A 15,904-nucleotide genomic window follows, 5' to 3' on the forward strand; every position below is an offset into this window, starting at 1 on the left:
ATTCATTATTTATGTTGTATTCATCTGCCCATTCTCTCGGGTCTGACACAGTACCCAGCATGGAGAAGATGCTGGACTCTTATTAGAACAAGGATTGCCTCGCGAGAGCACGGGGTAAGCCACTCACCCCGCCCACCCACCAAACGCCCGCGCGCCCACGGCTCCCGGGACACGCGGCCCCGCCCCTCCGCGCGCCGGCGCCGGAGCGCACGCGCAGGGCTCCTCGAGGCCGCGCCAAAGAGCGCGCGGCCGCAGCCGTCCCCTCCCCCACGCCTCTTCGCGTACACCGGGAACCCGTCGCTGCGGCCGTCCGGCTGCCGCGCTCGGTCGTCGCGATGGACTCTCCTTGGAATGAGCTGACCCTTGCGTTTTCTCGTACTTCCATGTTCCCCTTTTTTGACATCGCCCACTACCTGGTGTCGGTGATGGCGCTGAAGCGTCAGCCGGGTGAGTGCGGGGTGCCGCAGACCAGCCCCCTCAGGGCCGTCTCACCGCGAGGACGCCTGAGCGGGGTGAGCGGCCGGGCTGCCTCCCGCCCGGGGCCGGGTAGTGGAGCTGGAGGGGCTCTAGAGCCGGCTTGTCCGGCCCCTCGAGTGCAGACGGGGGAGCTGAGGCCGCGGGAGGGAGGCGGTCCCGGTCCTCGTCGGAGGAGGCGCGCCCGGGTCCGCGAGGCGGCGTCATGGGAGTGCGGGGCCGCCCCACCGCCGCGGGCGGGACCCGGGGACAGGTGGCGGGGCGGCCGCTGCGGAGCCCGGGGACTGCCGGGTGGTGCCAGCGCTTCCCGGGAAAGTGTTTTAAAGTGACCTGGGAACAGAACTCCCAGGAACGGCGCGTCTGACTTAGTCGCATGGGGGAGTGACTAGTTCTGGACGGCTCTCCGGCTCTGAAAGTTGTGTAAACACTTAAATAAAAAGCCTCGAGCAGGCACCCCTACCTTCCCCTGGACGCGGAGTTCTCCCACCTCGCTTGGCGTGTTAGACACAGTGGTAGTTGAGAAGACGGTGGAGTCCCATTTTCGGTCATATGAGTGACATGGTTCAAGAAGTGCCATTTAGGATAGTTTAACTGTCTCTTAGAAGGGGGATGTCTTTTTTACAGCGTTTTGAGTTCTTTTAAGGAGCAATATCTGTTTTTTTCTTGTATTTCACATTCCGAATATGTTCGCCCTTGTATTGCTTTACTTTTGCAGTTATTCTACCTGACTTTTTGTTTTATGATCTCCTGTTTCTTTGAGCTCAGGCATTTTCTTTGCCTTTCTCCATGTTCGTGCTGCCTTTATTCTGCCTGTCCTAGAGTCAGTGAGTGAGGGCTTGAGGGTGCTGCTTTATTACGGACTTAACTGTTTAAATCCTCGGACCTCAGATATATTTTTTAAAGTTGAAATTTGTAGCTCAGTCCGAATCATTGTTTAGTGGACGTTTTGACCGGGGAAATATTAGTGTATTAAATCAGGATAGATTATCTGCATGAGAGACTGCTTCCTTGATTTGAAAATAAGTACATTTTATTATTCTGCCATACTCAATATTTGGTATTTTCTTGTATAGGTTAAGTCAGAGATTTTCATAGTGTGGCCCAGGAACCCCTGGGGTTCCTGACACTTCTAGGTGAAAAATTGTTTCATCCTAATATGTAGATACTGTCTTTTTCACACTTAACTTTCTCATAAGTGTTCAGTGGAGTTTTCAAGAGGCCACATGACCTGCCATACTGTAAGCGATTGAATGCAGAAGCAGGTATGAGAACCAAATTTTTTTCTACTTGAAGCCAGACATGAAAGAGATTTACTAAAAAAATGTGAGTTTTCTCACTAAATGTTTTTTGCTTTGGAAAATAGTTATTTTTCATAAAGAATATATTATTTGTTAACATTTAGTGCATTTATTATTTAAATAATGAAGACATAAAGAACTATTTACAAATTTTCTCATAATTTCTAATATACTAAATATTGATAACCCACATAAACAAAAGTTCTTTGGGAATCTTAAAGAATTTCTTTTTTTGAGTCAAGTCTCTTTTAAGGTTTCATTTACATACATTATATTCACCCCCTTAAAGTTCTATGATTTTGGACAAACATATACAGTCAGGTAACTCTCACCACAATCAAGATACAGAACAGTTTTATCACCTATCCTAGATTGCCTTTTGCCCCTTTGTAGTCAGCCTTTCCCAAGCCTCTGTCTACCATTGATCTCACTAGTTTTGAGGGTTGCAGAGGAGTCCTGAGACCAAAAGCCTTGAGAACCACGGGACTAGCTGAATGCTAATACAATATGACACATGGTATAAAAACCTTATATTCTAGTACCAGTACTTGTAAGCAGGTAAAAATTATAGAATTCACACAGAAGAGTGTACCTACTTAATTTAAGCTTTTACCAGGATTGTGTTAGTCTTACTTGTTTCCTTTCACAGTACTTGCTGTTATCAGTCCTAAGTATCTTGTCATTCTCATGATCAGAAAACATAATTTTCATTTGCATCAGTCATGGTTACTAATGAGTTTGTGCTTTTTTTGGGGGGAGAGGAGGTAATTAGGTTTATTTTTATTTATTTATTTTTTAATGGAGGTACTGGGGATTGAACCCTGGACATCATGCATGCTAGGCATGTACTCTACCACTGAGCTATATCCTCCCTTGAATTTGTGCTTAAGTTTATTGGCCATTTGCATTTTCACTTCTATAAATCTATTGAGTTGGTCATATTGTTTTTCCTATTTAAAATGTAATGTAATACATTAAAAAATAAATTATCCTTACATTTTTGTCATAAACTCTGCTTGTTTGATGTATCATTTCACTAGGGGGTTTGATTTTGCCAATACTTTATTTAAAATTTTACTTAATTGGCAGCTTTTTTCTGTTCCCCAGTGACTGATTCTCTAAAACTCAGACCTGTAGTACAGTAAAACTACAATTCATCTATGTACTGCTACCAGGATTCTTCTTATCCCCTCAACCTAGAGTACATTTTGGAATGTACTCTACCACTCCCCACTTTCTACAATTTACATCTTAACGATTTGTAGTCTAGATCTTAAAAGGTGCTGTTGGGGGCAGGCGGGTAAAGGGGATTAACTCTTATGTGGTGTTGGTAAGGGTAGCATCCATCGCCTTTTTTGTTTGCTTTAGGTTGTAGGTCTTCAAATCCAGGGAAAGGTGATTTTTCCCTCTCTCACCCCAGCTTTCCTTTTCCATGTGACTTGTGCTTCATAAGTAAAGACATCAGGGTATTATTTAATATGTTGGATTGTTTTTTATTTCTTAGTTTACTTCCATTTGCCTCATACTTAACTGTAGTTCCTCCTGTACTCTGGCATCTGATGTCTATAGTTTTTAGTTTTGTCTGGCAGTGTAGGTTTTTTGTTTGTTTGTTTGTCTGTTTTTTCCTGTTTTCTTGGGCATTTTATTAAGAAGTTGGAAAATGCTGCTTTGAGATCTGTTGGTCAGAAATCATTTTAACAGAAAATTTGCATCATCAATTTTAATCTCTTATCTCACATTTAAAATCTGTCTTCTCTGTTTTTTCCTCATTTAAGTCTTCATTAAAATAAACACATATCTTTAATCCTACATTTATATCTGATTGTTGTTTTCTGTAAGACTTTCTGAAAATTTAGAATTATCTCTACTTGATTTTTACACACAAAATCTATTACTTTACTCTTAATTCTCTGACCACTGTTTTGCTAACTTCTTTCAAATTGTAGGTAGTTCGATTAAACAAATATTCATTGAAATGTATCAGACACTGTATTAGATGTTGAGGATGTTAAGATGAAAGATACTGTTATAGCCCTAGAGAAACTCAACTGTGCTGTTGTCATTGTCGTCTCCCCCCACCGCCCCTGTTCCTCTTCCTTCCCCTCCTTCTCTTTCCTCATAGTGTCACATAGGTTGCACTACCTTTCTTACACAATATTCATTCATTTCTGTTACATGCAGAACATTTTAGTATCTTAATTCTAATCCTAACACATCTTTTTAGATAGGTATTATTGAACTCATTTTTCAGATGAGGAATAGTTTTATGGGAATAAAATACCCTTTACTTAAGTCACATAATTTGGTAAATTATAGAGCTAGTTTTTGGGCTGATTTCAAAGTTCTCAACCATTCTGTGCTCTCTCTTTGCAGATTCATTTAATGTTCCTGGTTTCTCAGTACTTAGCACTTTCTCAATAAGTTGTCATTTGACATGGTTATTTTCTCCTGTGATTTCTGTCATTTCCACATCACCAGTCAGTTTCTCCTTTGCTTTCAGAAATTAAATCCAGGAATAAAGCATTAAATCTGTAGATTCCTTTGGGTAGTATGGCCATTTTAACAATATTGATTCTTCTAATCCAAGAGCATGGAATATCTTTCCATTTTCTTAAGTCACCTTTAATTTCCTTAATCAGTGTTTTGTAGCTCTCCATGTATAAGTCTTTCACCTCCTTGGTCAGATTTATTCCTAAGTGTTTTATTGTTTTGGGTGCAATTTTAAAAGGGACTGTTACTTTACTTTCTTTTCCTGCTGTTTCATTGTCAGTGTAAAGAAATGCAACTGATTTCTGTATGTTTATTTTGTATCCTGCTACCTTGCTCATAGTCTCTCATTTTAAATTCTTATAAATTACGTGTTATTCTCATTTTATGAAAGTTGAAATTTAAGCCAAGAGAGGTTAGAGGTTCTACAGAGAGTCACAAAACTGATACATAATCACAGCTACTTCAGTGACTTGTGATAAGACTAAGGGAAATTAAGGGTAATAAATTGTCATATTCACACTTCTGAAATATTTCACATGTATTTTTCTCTCATACAGTGAACATTTATAGAGCACCTTCTTTATATTAATGTCTCTTAGAGTCTCAAGGGATAACGATCTTATAATGGAACTAACACTTGTGAACAAAATCTAGAATATGGTGTGTCTTAAGAGGAAAGGGTAAAATAATGTGAAAATTGAGGGAAAAGGAAAGTTATTTTGACAGACTTAATCAGAAATGCATATTACATGAGTGAGTAATCTGTGTGAAAGCATCAAATTTAGTAAATTTGATTTGGACTGTTTTAATGGTCAAAGGAAAACTGGGTTTTGAATATTTGAATTTGGCTAAGCCAAATTGTTGTGTCAGATGGATGATCATAATGCTAAATCTTCCATTAGAGTAGCACTAAGGGATACAGAGGCTAGAGATAAGAGCTAGTGTTCCCTAATAGTATATTTATCAGAAGTAATCAGTTACTTTGGAATGTGTCTTCATAGTAACTGTGCTATAGCTCTTGTTCAGTTAGAGCTCCCATTTCCAGAATCTGTCCACAGAGCTAACCAGGGTATGCCTGTGAGAGACAGAGGGAACACACACACACGCGCGCACACACACACACACACACACACACACGGGATGGGGTTGTGGGAGAAGAAGAGGGAAAAGGTGTGCTTATTTATGTGTAAATAAGCATAGAAAAAAATCTGGAAGGTGTCACCCATAGGAAATGAGTATGATTGAAGGATAGAAGTAGAGAGGAAAGGGGAATTTTGCTTTTCATTTCTGTTCACTTCTGTCATAATAGTGATAGCTGATACTTACTGTTACTATCTGCCAGGCCCACATTCTAAATGCTTTAAACGTACTCACTCACAGTCAACCCTTACAAAAATCCTGTGAAGTAGGTTTTCCTTTTCCTTTTCCTCCCTCTCTCTCCCTGCCCTGCCTTCTGTCTCTCTCCATACACACACGCACATGCACACATATGTATGTACTTATTTATTTTTTTTTAAGATGTGGGAAAACAGTTACCTTGTGGCGTTCACACAAAGAGTAAGTGCTGGAGCCAGGATTTATAGCTGGGCAATTAAACTCCAGAGTCTGTACTGTTGAGGACTCTGTATTGCCTCTCAGTATGAGAATGGCTCAGCATGGCAGTGAATGTCCATTGACCAAAGGAAAAGATCATATTCATCACTGTGCTGACTGACCAGTGTTATAATCAGTCATCACTGTACAGGGTAATACCAAACAGTGCCTGTATACATATTTAGATGGATAACAGTATATATTTATATAGAGAGACATATTGGTCTCACATCTTACGTAAGGGTTTGGCTCTATAAAGACAGCATGACCACGTATCATCAAAATAACTCTTGAAAAATATTTAAGTTTAGGAGAAATTGCTACACTGGAGATTGACGTCTTGTTTTATAGTAAGTGTTTCAAAACTAATTTTTCTTCCATATTGGTATAGGTCGCCATTTCTTGAGTTATCACCAGATGTATATCATTAAACCTTGGCATCACTTCATTTGATGGGATATGTACACCACTGAAAATTCACATCTGCCAACTCATGTTCACTCCTGGGCACATTTTGTTGTGTGGAATGGTGGGTTGCAATATTTAAATTTTTATCTCCCTCTCCTTTTTTCCCCTGAGCACATATAGATGAATTCCCATGTTAGTACAAGTATGATGTTACTCTACTGAACTCACACATACATTTGCATAATTTATTTTATTGTCTGTTTTTGCATAAATGTGCCTCTCCCTAAAAGGTAACAACAGTTTACAGTTTGGTTGGGTATTCTTGAATACCTTATTTTATGCATTAGCTGCATGTGTGTGTACCTATAGAAATACATCATTTTTTCTTTTCCCCAGCAAATGATTTCTTACTGTACATATTGTTTATATACCGAAGGTTTTCTTTTTGTCATATCAGTTCATGTAAAGCTGCTACATTTGTTTTGAATAGATGCATTGGTTTTCTCAGATTGGATATGACATAATTGGCTAAATTTTTGTTTAATTTTATAATTAATAAACTTTTTTTCAAGAATTCATATATCATCAAATAATATAATCAATATAATTAAATAAATGTAAAGCCCCTTTGACAATCTTCCCTAATTCTAAGCTTCCTCAGGAGGTAACAGTTAATATTTTGGTGTATTTCAGACCCTTTTCTGTGCATTCCATGTATGTACCTATACAAATACATAGTGTTTGATTTCTGCCCATAAATAATTACATGCTATAATATTTTTTTCAACATGATTGTATTTGGTTTTTGTTTTTATTCAGCAGCATGTCTTGTGGATCTTCCCATGTTGATATTGATCTACCACACTCTTGAATTGCTCTTGTATACCATAGTACAGCTGATCATGGTTTGTTTAACTATTCCTCTGATGGTGGTCATTTATAGTTTTCATTTTTATCACAGCATTGTAAACAGCACTGCTTCAATATTCTTGTATGAAACTCCTTGGGCACTTAAGTCAATTTAAAATTTTAATTGATAACTATGAAATTGTTTTTCAGAATGGTTTTGCTTATTTTTATTCTCACTAGAGGTATATGAATTTCCTCATACTTTTGCCAATTTATTGATATTAAGTTGTAATTTTTTTTTTTTTTTTTGCCAATTGAAGGTGTGTGAAGTAACATTTTTAATTTTGTTTTTGTTTGATTAATGATGAGTTAAGGACTTTTCCTTTGTTTATTTTTTGGCATGTTTCTTAGTGATTTATATTTTCTGCTTTGTGACTTGCTCATTTTTCTATTGAGTTTGTTGTCTTTTTCTGTTGATTTATTGGAATTTGCTTTGTTAGTTAAAAAAAATTGTTTTATCCCATTTTTTTGTTAAATAGAAGTTTTAAATTCTGATGATGTCAGACTTGTAAATCTTTTCCTTCATGGCTTTTTTTTTTTTTCTGTTCTTAGATTGCTAGATTTTTTAAAAAACTTAGAATATTGAATTTTTAGCAAGTGATCTTTTACTGTCTATCTAAAGGAATGATCATAAATTTGTTTATATAGTGAATGATTTTAATGAATTTCTAAATATGGAATGTCCCTTAAATTCTTTGGATGAAATCTACTTGGTTATGATTTATTATCCTTTTGAAAAACTATTGATTTCAATTTGTTATTGATGTATTTGTGCACTATACTCATAAGTTAGAATTACAGTGTGTCTTCTTTCCTCTTTTGTTTCTTCCCTCCCTCCTTTCCCTTCTCTCTTCCTCCCTGACTCCTTCTCTTTCTCCTTCCTCTCTCATTCTCTCTTCTTTGTTTTCTTTATAATTTTATGTTGGAGTTATGTTGTTTTCATATAATGATTTAAGCTTTTCTAAACTCTGTAATGGTTTGCTAAACTCTGTAATAGTTATGTAACTTAAAAAAAAAGAGTAACCCAAAACTATTTGATAAATGTTTCCTATTAATTTATCTGAGTCTAGCACTTTCTCAGGATAGATCTTGGACTGCCCTGTAACTTTTTCCATAGTTATTTGTATGTTCAAATTTATATCTGTTCTTAAGGGAATTTTGCTAATATCTAGTTTCTTAGAAAATTGTCCATTTCAACTACATCTTCATATTTATTAGGTTAAATACATGTTGTTTTCTTATAATGAGAAAAGCTCTCAAATCATTTCCCTTTTTTTTTTTTTTTTTTTGCTTCTAATGTTAGGCATTAATTTTCATTCTTCTTCCCTCCCCTGCCTTTTTCAGACTTGTTGAACAATGGTTGTTTTATTGGTCTTTTCCAAAAACAGCTTTGGGTTGGCTTTATTAATTGCCTATCTCTAGCTCCCTATTTTAGCATCTAATAAATTTCTACTTTTGTTTTTATAATTTGCTTCTGTGTCTATGGCTGACTTGAAAAACTTTTTTTGTACTTTTTCCTTTAATAATTTCAAACTTAAAGGAAAGTTGCCAGACTAGGTCAAGGAACTCCTATATACTTTACCCAGAATCACCAACTATTAGCATTTTACCTCACTTATTTTATTTTTTCCTATCTGTACTGACATATAACTGACAAAATTATACATATTTAAAGTATACAATGTGATGATTACATATATACACATAAACATTGTGAAGTAATTACCATAATCAAATTAGTTAGCACATCCATCATCTCATATAGTTACCTTTTTTTGTATGTGTGTGGTGACAACACTTAAAACCTATCCTCTTAGCAAATTTCAAGTATAAAATACAGTATCATACAGTACTATTGACTACAGCTATTACACTGTACATTAGATCCTAAGAACTTATTTATCTTATAACTAGAAGTTTGTACTTTAGCATCCTCTCTGAATGTTTTTGTTTATGCATAGTATTTTTTCAGAACCACTTGAGTGTAAATTTGGAGGCATTTTTGCCCAGTTACTTCTAATTACTTCAGTTTATTAATTTTAAGAACCACTGTACAGTTATTAAAATTAGGAAGTTTAACAGTGATACAGTACAGTTATCAAGGCCACAGTCCATATTTAGATTTCATCAATTGTCCAAAAAGATCCTTTATAAATATTCTTTATATGATATGATCTAGGAAATGCATTGCATTTAGTTGTTTCTTTAATGTCATTTAATCTGGAACATTTCATCAGCCCTGTTTTTGTGTTTCTTGACTGTGACGTTGTTAAAATATAAGCTATGTTGTTATTTGTTTGTTTTTTCAGAATAGCCCTCAATTTGAGTATGTCTGATTCAATTAATTCAGGTTATACATTTTTGGTAGAAATACTGCAGAAGTGATGATGTCTTCTTGGTGCAAAATGTGAGGAGTCACCTGATGTTGTTTGTTTTATAGTTATATCTTCAAGATTTGTCCACTCTAAAGTTATTATTTTTCTCCATGATTAATAAGTAATTTGTTAGGAGACACTTGAGATAATGTAAATACCTGTTCCTCATCAACCTTTCACCTCTGGTTTATTTTGTTATTCTGTTTCCAGCTTGTCATACTGAAAATTTTGTTTCTTTATTTCAGCTTTTATTTTCCAAAGTACTTAAGATTATAAATTTTTCTTAATGTATCGCTTTGACATATCAACCAGCGTACCTAGAATAGGGTTGGGAATAAAAGGAGACAATAGGTGGGGAGATTGTTTATAATAATGTACTACTAGGAAACTGACAGTAAGATCCTGAACAGAGTTTTTAAAGGTGCCCCAAATCACCCATGTCCTAACAAAATGCTTCCAGTTTTGATTCAAAGAACAGAAGGTGCCATTTATAATCATGATTGTCACACTTATGAGTAATAATAAGTCCTAGAAAGTTATGATATTAAGAAGTGTATTTCTTTAGAGCCACAGGTACCTCAGGACTTGTTTAATATACAGTATTTCAGACCACATTTTTACTTTATCATTTCAGGAGCAGCAGCGATGGCATGGAAGAATCCTCTGTCAAGCTGGTTTACTGCTATGCTCCACTGCTTTGGTGGAGGAATTTTATCCTGTATACTGCTTGCAGAACCTCCATTGAGGTTTCTTGCAAACAACACTAACATATTACTGGCATCTTCAATCTGGTAAGCTGCCATTGTGGTAAACTATGAGACATTAAAAAATTGTTCTGTAAATTATTAGTTAATGGAATTTTTTTCTTTAAAAAATATTTTATGTTCCTAGAAAGTCAATGCATGTACAAGGGAAGGAACCCTAATAATGCCAAAGGTTTTAAGTGCAAAATATGTCTTTCTTACCCTTCTCCCTTATCCTCTCCCAGAGGTAGGTATAGTTACCATTGTTTTATGTATCTTTAGTGGAAGCATTTCAAATATGAAAGGGCATCAAGTATTTGACCCCAAACAGTTGATCTTGTGAACCGAACCCATACACATAGTTATGCAACAGGATAATCAAGAATGTGATAAACTACACAGAAAGTCCTAGTGATTATGAGTCATATTTATGGTAATTGTTCTTGTACTCCGTTGGATTTTTCAGAGCCTTATGAAATTTAACATTAATTTTGTTTTGAATTTAATTTTGAAGTGAAGGAGAAATATTAGTAGGAATTGCTTTAGATTCTTGCAAATCCAAATTCAGTTATCTTTAAGTGGTTTGATCCATCAAGTTAAAAAAAAGTATAATACAAATCAGAGAGCCTTGTTATATCTAAAGCAAAAGCTATGCTTTTGATTAAAAACCATATCACTGAAATATATAATGTTAGGAACATCTAAATTTAATTTTTATTGTGATAATTTAAAATGAATATGTAACTAGTCATAAAAGGAAATATAAATAATAGGAGGACTGAGAAAAATAGTGGGAACTTATGGCGGTATAAACTAGGAGTAGAACAATAAATTTGATAGCTAATATTTATTGAGTTGTTACCATATGTCAGCTAAATTCTTTTTATTCATTGTCATATTTAATCACAAGAGTCCTATGAAGTAACTATTATTATTTCCATTTGAGAAATGAGAAAACTGAGGCACAGAGAAACATTGCTAAAATTTTTGTATTTTGTGAATTATTGAGCTAGAATCAAAACCAGGAAGTTTGACTTTAGAGCCTTTACACTTAAACAGCCACTGTCTCTTATTGATTTTTTTAACCATCTCTTAAAGTATAGTCTTCTAGTTGCTATGTGTTTTATGTCATTTTTATTTCCAAGGACTTTTATTTCTATAGCAATATTTTAAAAGGATATTAGCCATTTTGGATAATTTTTTGAGTGTAGATGCTGAAGTACTTGAAAAGTAAGATATACATAAAGAAGCTGTGGTACATTTATACAGTGGAATACTACTCAGCCACAAAAAAGAATAAAATAATGCCATTTGAAGCAACATGGATGGACTTGGAGATCATCATTCTAAGTGAAATAAGCCAGAAAGAGAAAGAAAAATACCATTTGATACCACTCATATGTGGAATCTAAAAAAAGAAAAAAGACTCTAATGAGCTCATTTACAAAACAGAAACAGACTCATAGACATAGTAAACAATCTTATAGTTACCAAGGGGGAAAGGGGGCAGGAAGGGAAAAATTGAGACTTTCAGATTTGTAAATATTAACTACTATATATAAAAATATATAAAAGAACAAGTTTCTTCTGTATAGCACAGGGAACTATATTCAGTATCTTGTAGTAACCTATAATGAAAAAGAATATGAAAACGAATATATGTATTTCTGTGTATGACTGAAACATTTTGCTGTACATCAGAAATTGACACATTGTTACTGAGTATTCTTCAATTAAAAAATTGGCAAAACCAAAAAAAACCAAAACAAAAACGGATATCCAGAGTCTGGCACTTTTAATCACTTCCACTACTCCTGTATACTAACTACCAATATTTCTTGCCTGGACAGTTGCAGTAGGTTCCTAAGTGGTCTAGCTACTTCTTTCATTATCCCCCTGAGTCTGTTCTTCACATAGTAGATAAAATGATTAATTTACAGTAAGTTGGAACATATTACTGCTATTCTCAGTGGTTTCTTATCTTATTAGGAAGAAAATTCAAAACTTATCGTGGCCTTTAAGACCCTACAGAATCTTCCCTTCCTGTCTCTTTAATGTAATGTCTTTCTACTCTACTTCTGGTCCATCTGCTCCAGCCACATTGGCTTTAGCATTTGTTGAACACAAAGGTATTCTACCTCCGTGCCTTTGTGCTTGCTCTCTTTTGTCTGTAATGTTCTTTTCTTAGAAAGCTCATATTTTCTTTTTTGGGGGAGATCTTTTCTGAAAAAAACACTTCCTCTCCCATGACTATCATATCATACTTTTTTTTTTCTTAGACGTATTGCTATCTGACATGTTGTCTGTTTATTTCTTTTTAACGTTGGTTTGTCTCACTCCACTAGAATAATAGCCTATCAGAGCAGGGGCTTTGTTTTGTTAACTGTGTGCCAAGTACTGCAGTGAATACGTTGCTAAAGGAGTGGACTGCTATATGGTGTTATATTAAATGGGATTTCTATACTTGAGTAGCAAGAAATTACAGATCTTGATTAGTCGATTCACTGAAGAAATAAAATTGCTTGTCTATAAATATATACTTTTTTGGCTGAAACTAAAAGATATGTTAGAAATAGAAAATAAGAAATACATTTTTATGTGGTGAATTAATAGTATAGTATTTAATTATTTGTTAACTTGAGATCTTCTATTATCCCCATTTTACATAAGATGAAATTGAGGCTTGAAGAGTTGGTAAATAATACGGTCTGGATTTCAATTTGCATGATCTTGACCAAGAAGAGTTTTCATTATGAACAATATGTGTTTTTTAATTTAAAATTTTAATTAATATTGAGTAGGTACAAAAGAATATTTATAAAATATATGCAACATGTAACAAATTGGTATAACAAAAACTTGTATATCCTTCATTTAGATTAAGAAAAAATTGCCACTTACAAAAATATTCTATTATAAAGTAAAAACCACAAAAACCAAATATATGGCCTAATGAAATTTTTTGTTAGGTATATCCTTGAAACCATGACCCAAGTCAGGAAATAAAGCTTTGCCATCCATCCCAGAATTTCCTCTTCTGTATCACATTCCAATCACAACCCCTTTCACACCTTAAATAACCATTATGATAACACACCATTATTCTGACTTTTATGGCAATCAGTTCTTTTCATATTTTTATAATTTTATCATCCAGATGTCATCCCTAGACACTATAATTTAGTTGTACCTATTAACAATTTTAATATCTCTTAAGTCTCTTTCATTTTATAGAGACCAGAAGAGGCTCCAGATATCTGATTAGCTTTCTTTTTGTTGACATTTAGCACTCTTTTTATACTTAATGACTATTGTCTAGTAAGTAATTGAGAATTACAAAATGGCAATAGGCAAATTCTATCTTCTTATGTATTAGTTGGGATAATATAAATAAATACTTCCCACTAATTATTATTTGGTTACCCAGTTGTATAGTTTATAAAGGAAAGGCAGGATAAATATTTGATTCTTTCTCTTTATTTACCAGTTCTCAAGATAATGAATTAGTCCTCTGCTATTCTTCAAAGATGACCAGTTTTTTTGTTTTGTTTTGTTTTTTGTTTTTAGTGAAGTATGAACTCATGGATTTAAGTGTATTTTATGGATTTCAATAAATTGCAGTTTTCTCACTATTGAAGGTCACATCGTTCCATCATTGGCCACTGGGAATTTCTTCACTTTGGCTCTTGAGACTTTGATTAGCTTCCTTGCTACTTAATGTAAGATTCATCTTGTACTTTATTCTTGAATTACTCATTTCTCTAAAAAGTGCTGGTTCCTTTTAGTGAGAAATGGTATTTCGAGACCACAGTCTGAGCATTAGACATGTTCATTATTACTGGATTAGTTATTGTTTCTAGGCCTTTTCAGTGGACAGAGCTATGAAAAATAAGGATAAAATAATTCATGAGTTCATTTGATGTTTCTAATTCAAATTCAAGATCATGGAACTTTTATTTAACCTTTCTGTTACATGTGTATCTTTTTCTTCCACACTAAGAAGCTTGGTTCTTAGGGGCACAAGACACGATAGAATTAGGATATTCCAACATTGCTCATTTATTCTGTATTCATGCAATACACAGTTGCTTTGGAGTAACAGTATGAATGCCATCACTGACATGATTACTAAACATAGTAATTTTTTTACATATACACTTCTCATTCTCCTCCTGTTTTTTACATGGAAGTACTATTCTCCATTGTCATAGTAATAGCTGCTATGTGCTATACTCTTCCCTTATTAATCCTCATTCAGTCTTCTATAGCCAACTCTGTATTTAATGCTTGTCACCAGTTCTTATGTCTGTGTCTCTAGTAATTTTGGTTGTCTGAAGCTTTTTCTCTAGTAGATTCATCTAGAATAGTAGTCCCTGAATTCTCATGTGCTAATAAGTTTGTGTCTTTTGTACGTGAAAGTCAGTTTTATTTGATATAAAGTCATAGGATTCAACTTTCTGTCTTTGAGTATTTTAAATATATTACTCAGTTTTCTTGTCTTATAAAGCATTGCTGTGGAAAACTCTGATGATCATTTAATTTTCTTTCACATGGTCTTTTTAAGATGCCCCCAAGTTTTTTTTTTTCCATTAAAGCCTAATAATTTAAATATAATATGTCTAGGTGTTGGTCATTCAGAGTCAGTATTCTTGGTATGTGGTCTTTTCTTTTTAGTAGCTACACATTTTTTGTTTTTGTTATAGTTTTTAATTGAGAAAGTTATTTTGGTAATTGTACTCTTTTCTTGCTTTGGTTTTCTTCGAGAACTCCTATTGGCTCTTTTTTTGCCTTTCTTCAGTGAACCTTTTTATCTATCTTTTTAAAAAATTTAAAATATTTTCCTTTTTACGTTCTGTTTCTTTGAAGGCACTGTTATTTCATTTCTCTTTGTTTTTCTTCTAGTTTAATCTTCATTACTGAAATAATTTGTTTCTTTTTCTTCTTTCTTATTCTTCCTGAAAGAATTGTATATTCAATTCTTAGTTTTTCTAATTCTGATGTATATTGTTCTTTTATGTGTTGTGTCACTTTCATAATGTCTTTAGCTTGTTTTGAAATAGGAAGTTGCAGTTCTGATCTGTTTTGTGCACACATTTTTCTGAGTACTTTCATTGTAGGTTTCTTTTTCCTCTTACAGTAAATGTGTATGGGGTTTGACCTTGATACTTTTCTGTTGGTCATTTTAATGTGGAATCAGGTTTCTTGAACTTTTAAAATAAGGTGGACTTCAGAAAAGATTTTCTGACTTCATAGAGCTCCTCGTCCATTGTTTTACACAGTATTCCAGTGACCTGCTTTCTGAGATTTCCTGGGTCTTCTCTCCCTCCCTAGTTTGGTCTGGACTTTCTCCTTTTGTTGCTCTGTCTTGCTCAGTTTTGATTATATACCAGTGCTTTCTTCTCATTGTGGGGCTTGTTCTAGAAGGAAGCCTATGTAAATCGCAGTTTTCAAAGTTCACGGGGACATCATTGGTCCAACCCCTTCAGACCTTCTTAGCATAGACCGTTTGCTCTCCAGGTATTGGAAGTATCAGAATCCCTTCCAGTTTCAGCTGTTGTTTTTGTTGTTTTTCCCAAATGGGCCTGCTGTGCTTTCTAGTGAATACCCTTTAGCT

At 34.8% G+C, this 15,904-nt stretch overlaps 1 protein-coding gene across 1 annotated transcript in view; it reads left to right on the top strand.

Annotated features, from left to right (window-relative positions):
• Positions 1-227: 227 nt before the first annotated feature.
• Positions 228-15,904, top strand: part of TMEM38B (transmembrane protein 38B) — a 41,762-nt gene continuing 26,085 nt past the window's right edge. The window contains exons 1-2 of the mRNA XM_074361941.1: positions 228-447; positions 10,182-10,338. Coding sequence (XP_074218042.1) covers positions 336-447; positions 10,182-10,338 — 269 coding nt within the window. The 5' untranslated portion in view covers positions 228-335. The remainder of the gene's footprint in view (positions 448-10,181; positions 10,339-15,904) is intronic.

The sequence above is a fragment of the Camelus bactrianus genome, chromosome 4, assembly GCF_048773025.1.
Source record: "Camelus bactrianus isolate YW-2024 breed Bactrian camel chromosome 4, ASM4877302v1, whole genome shotgun sequence".
NCBI lineage: Eukaryota > Metazoa > Chordata > Mammalia > Artiodactyla > Camelidae > Camelus > Camelus bactrianus.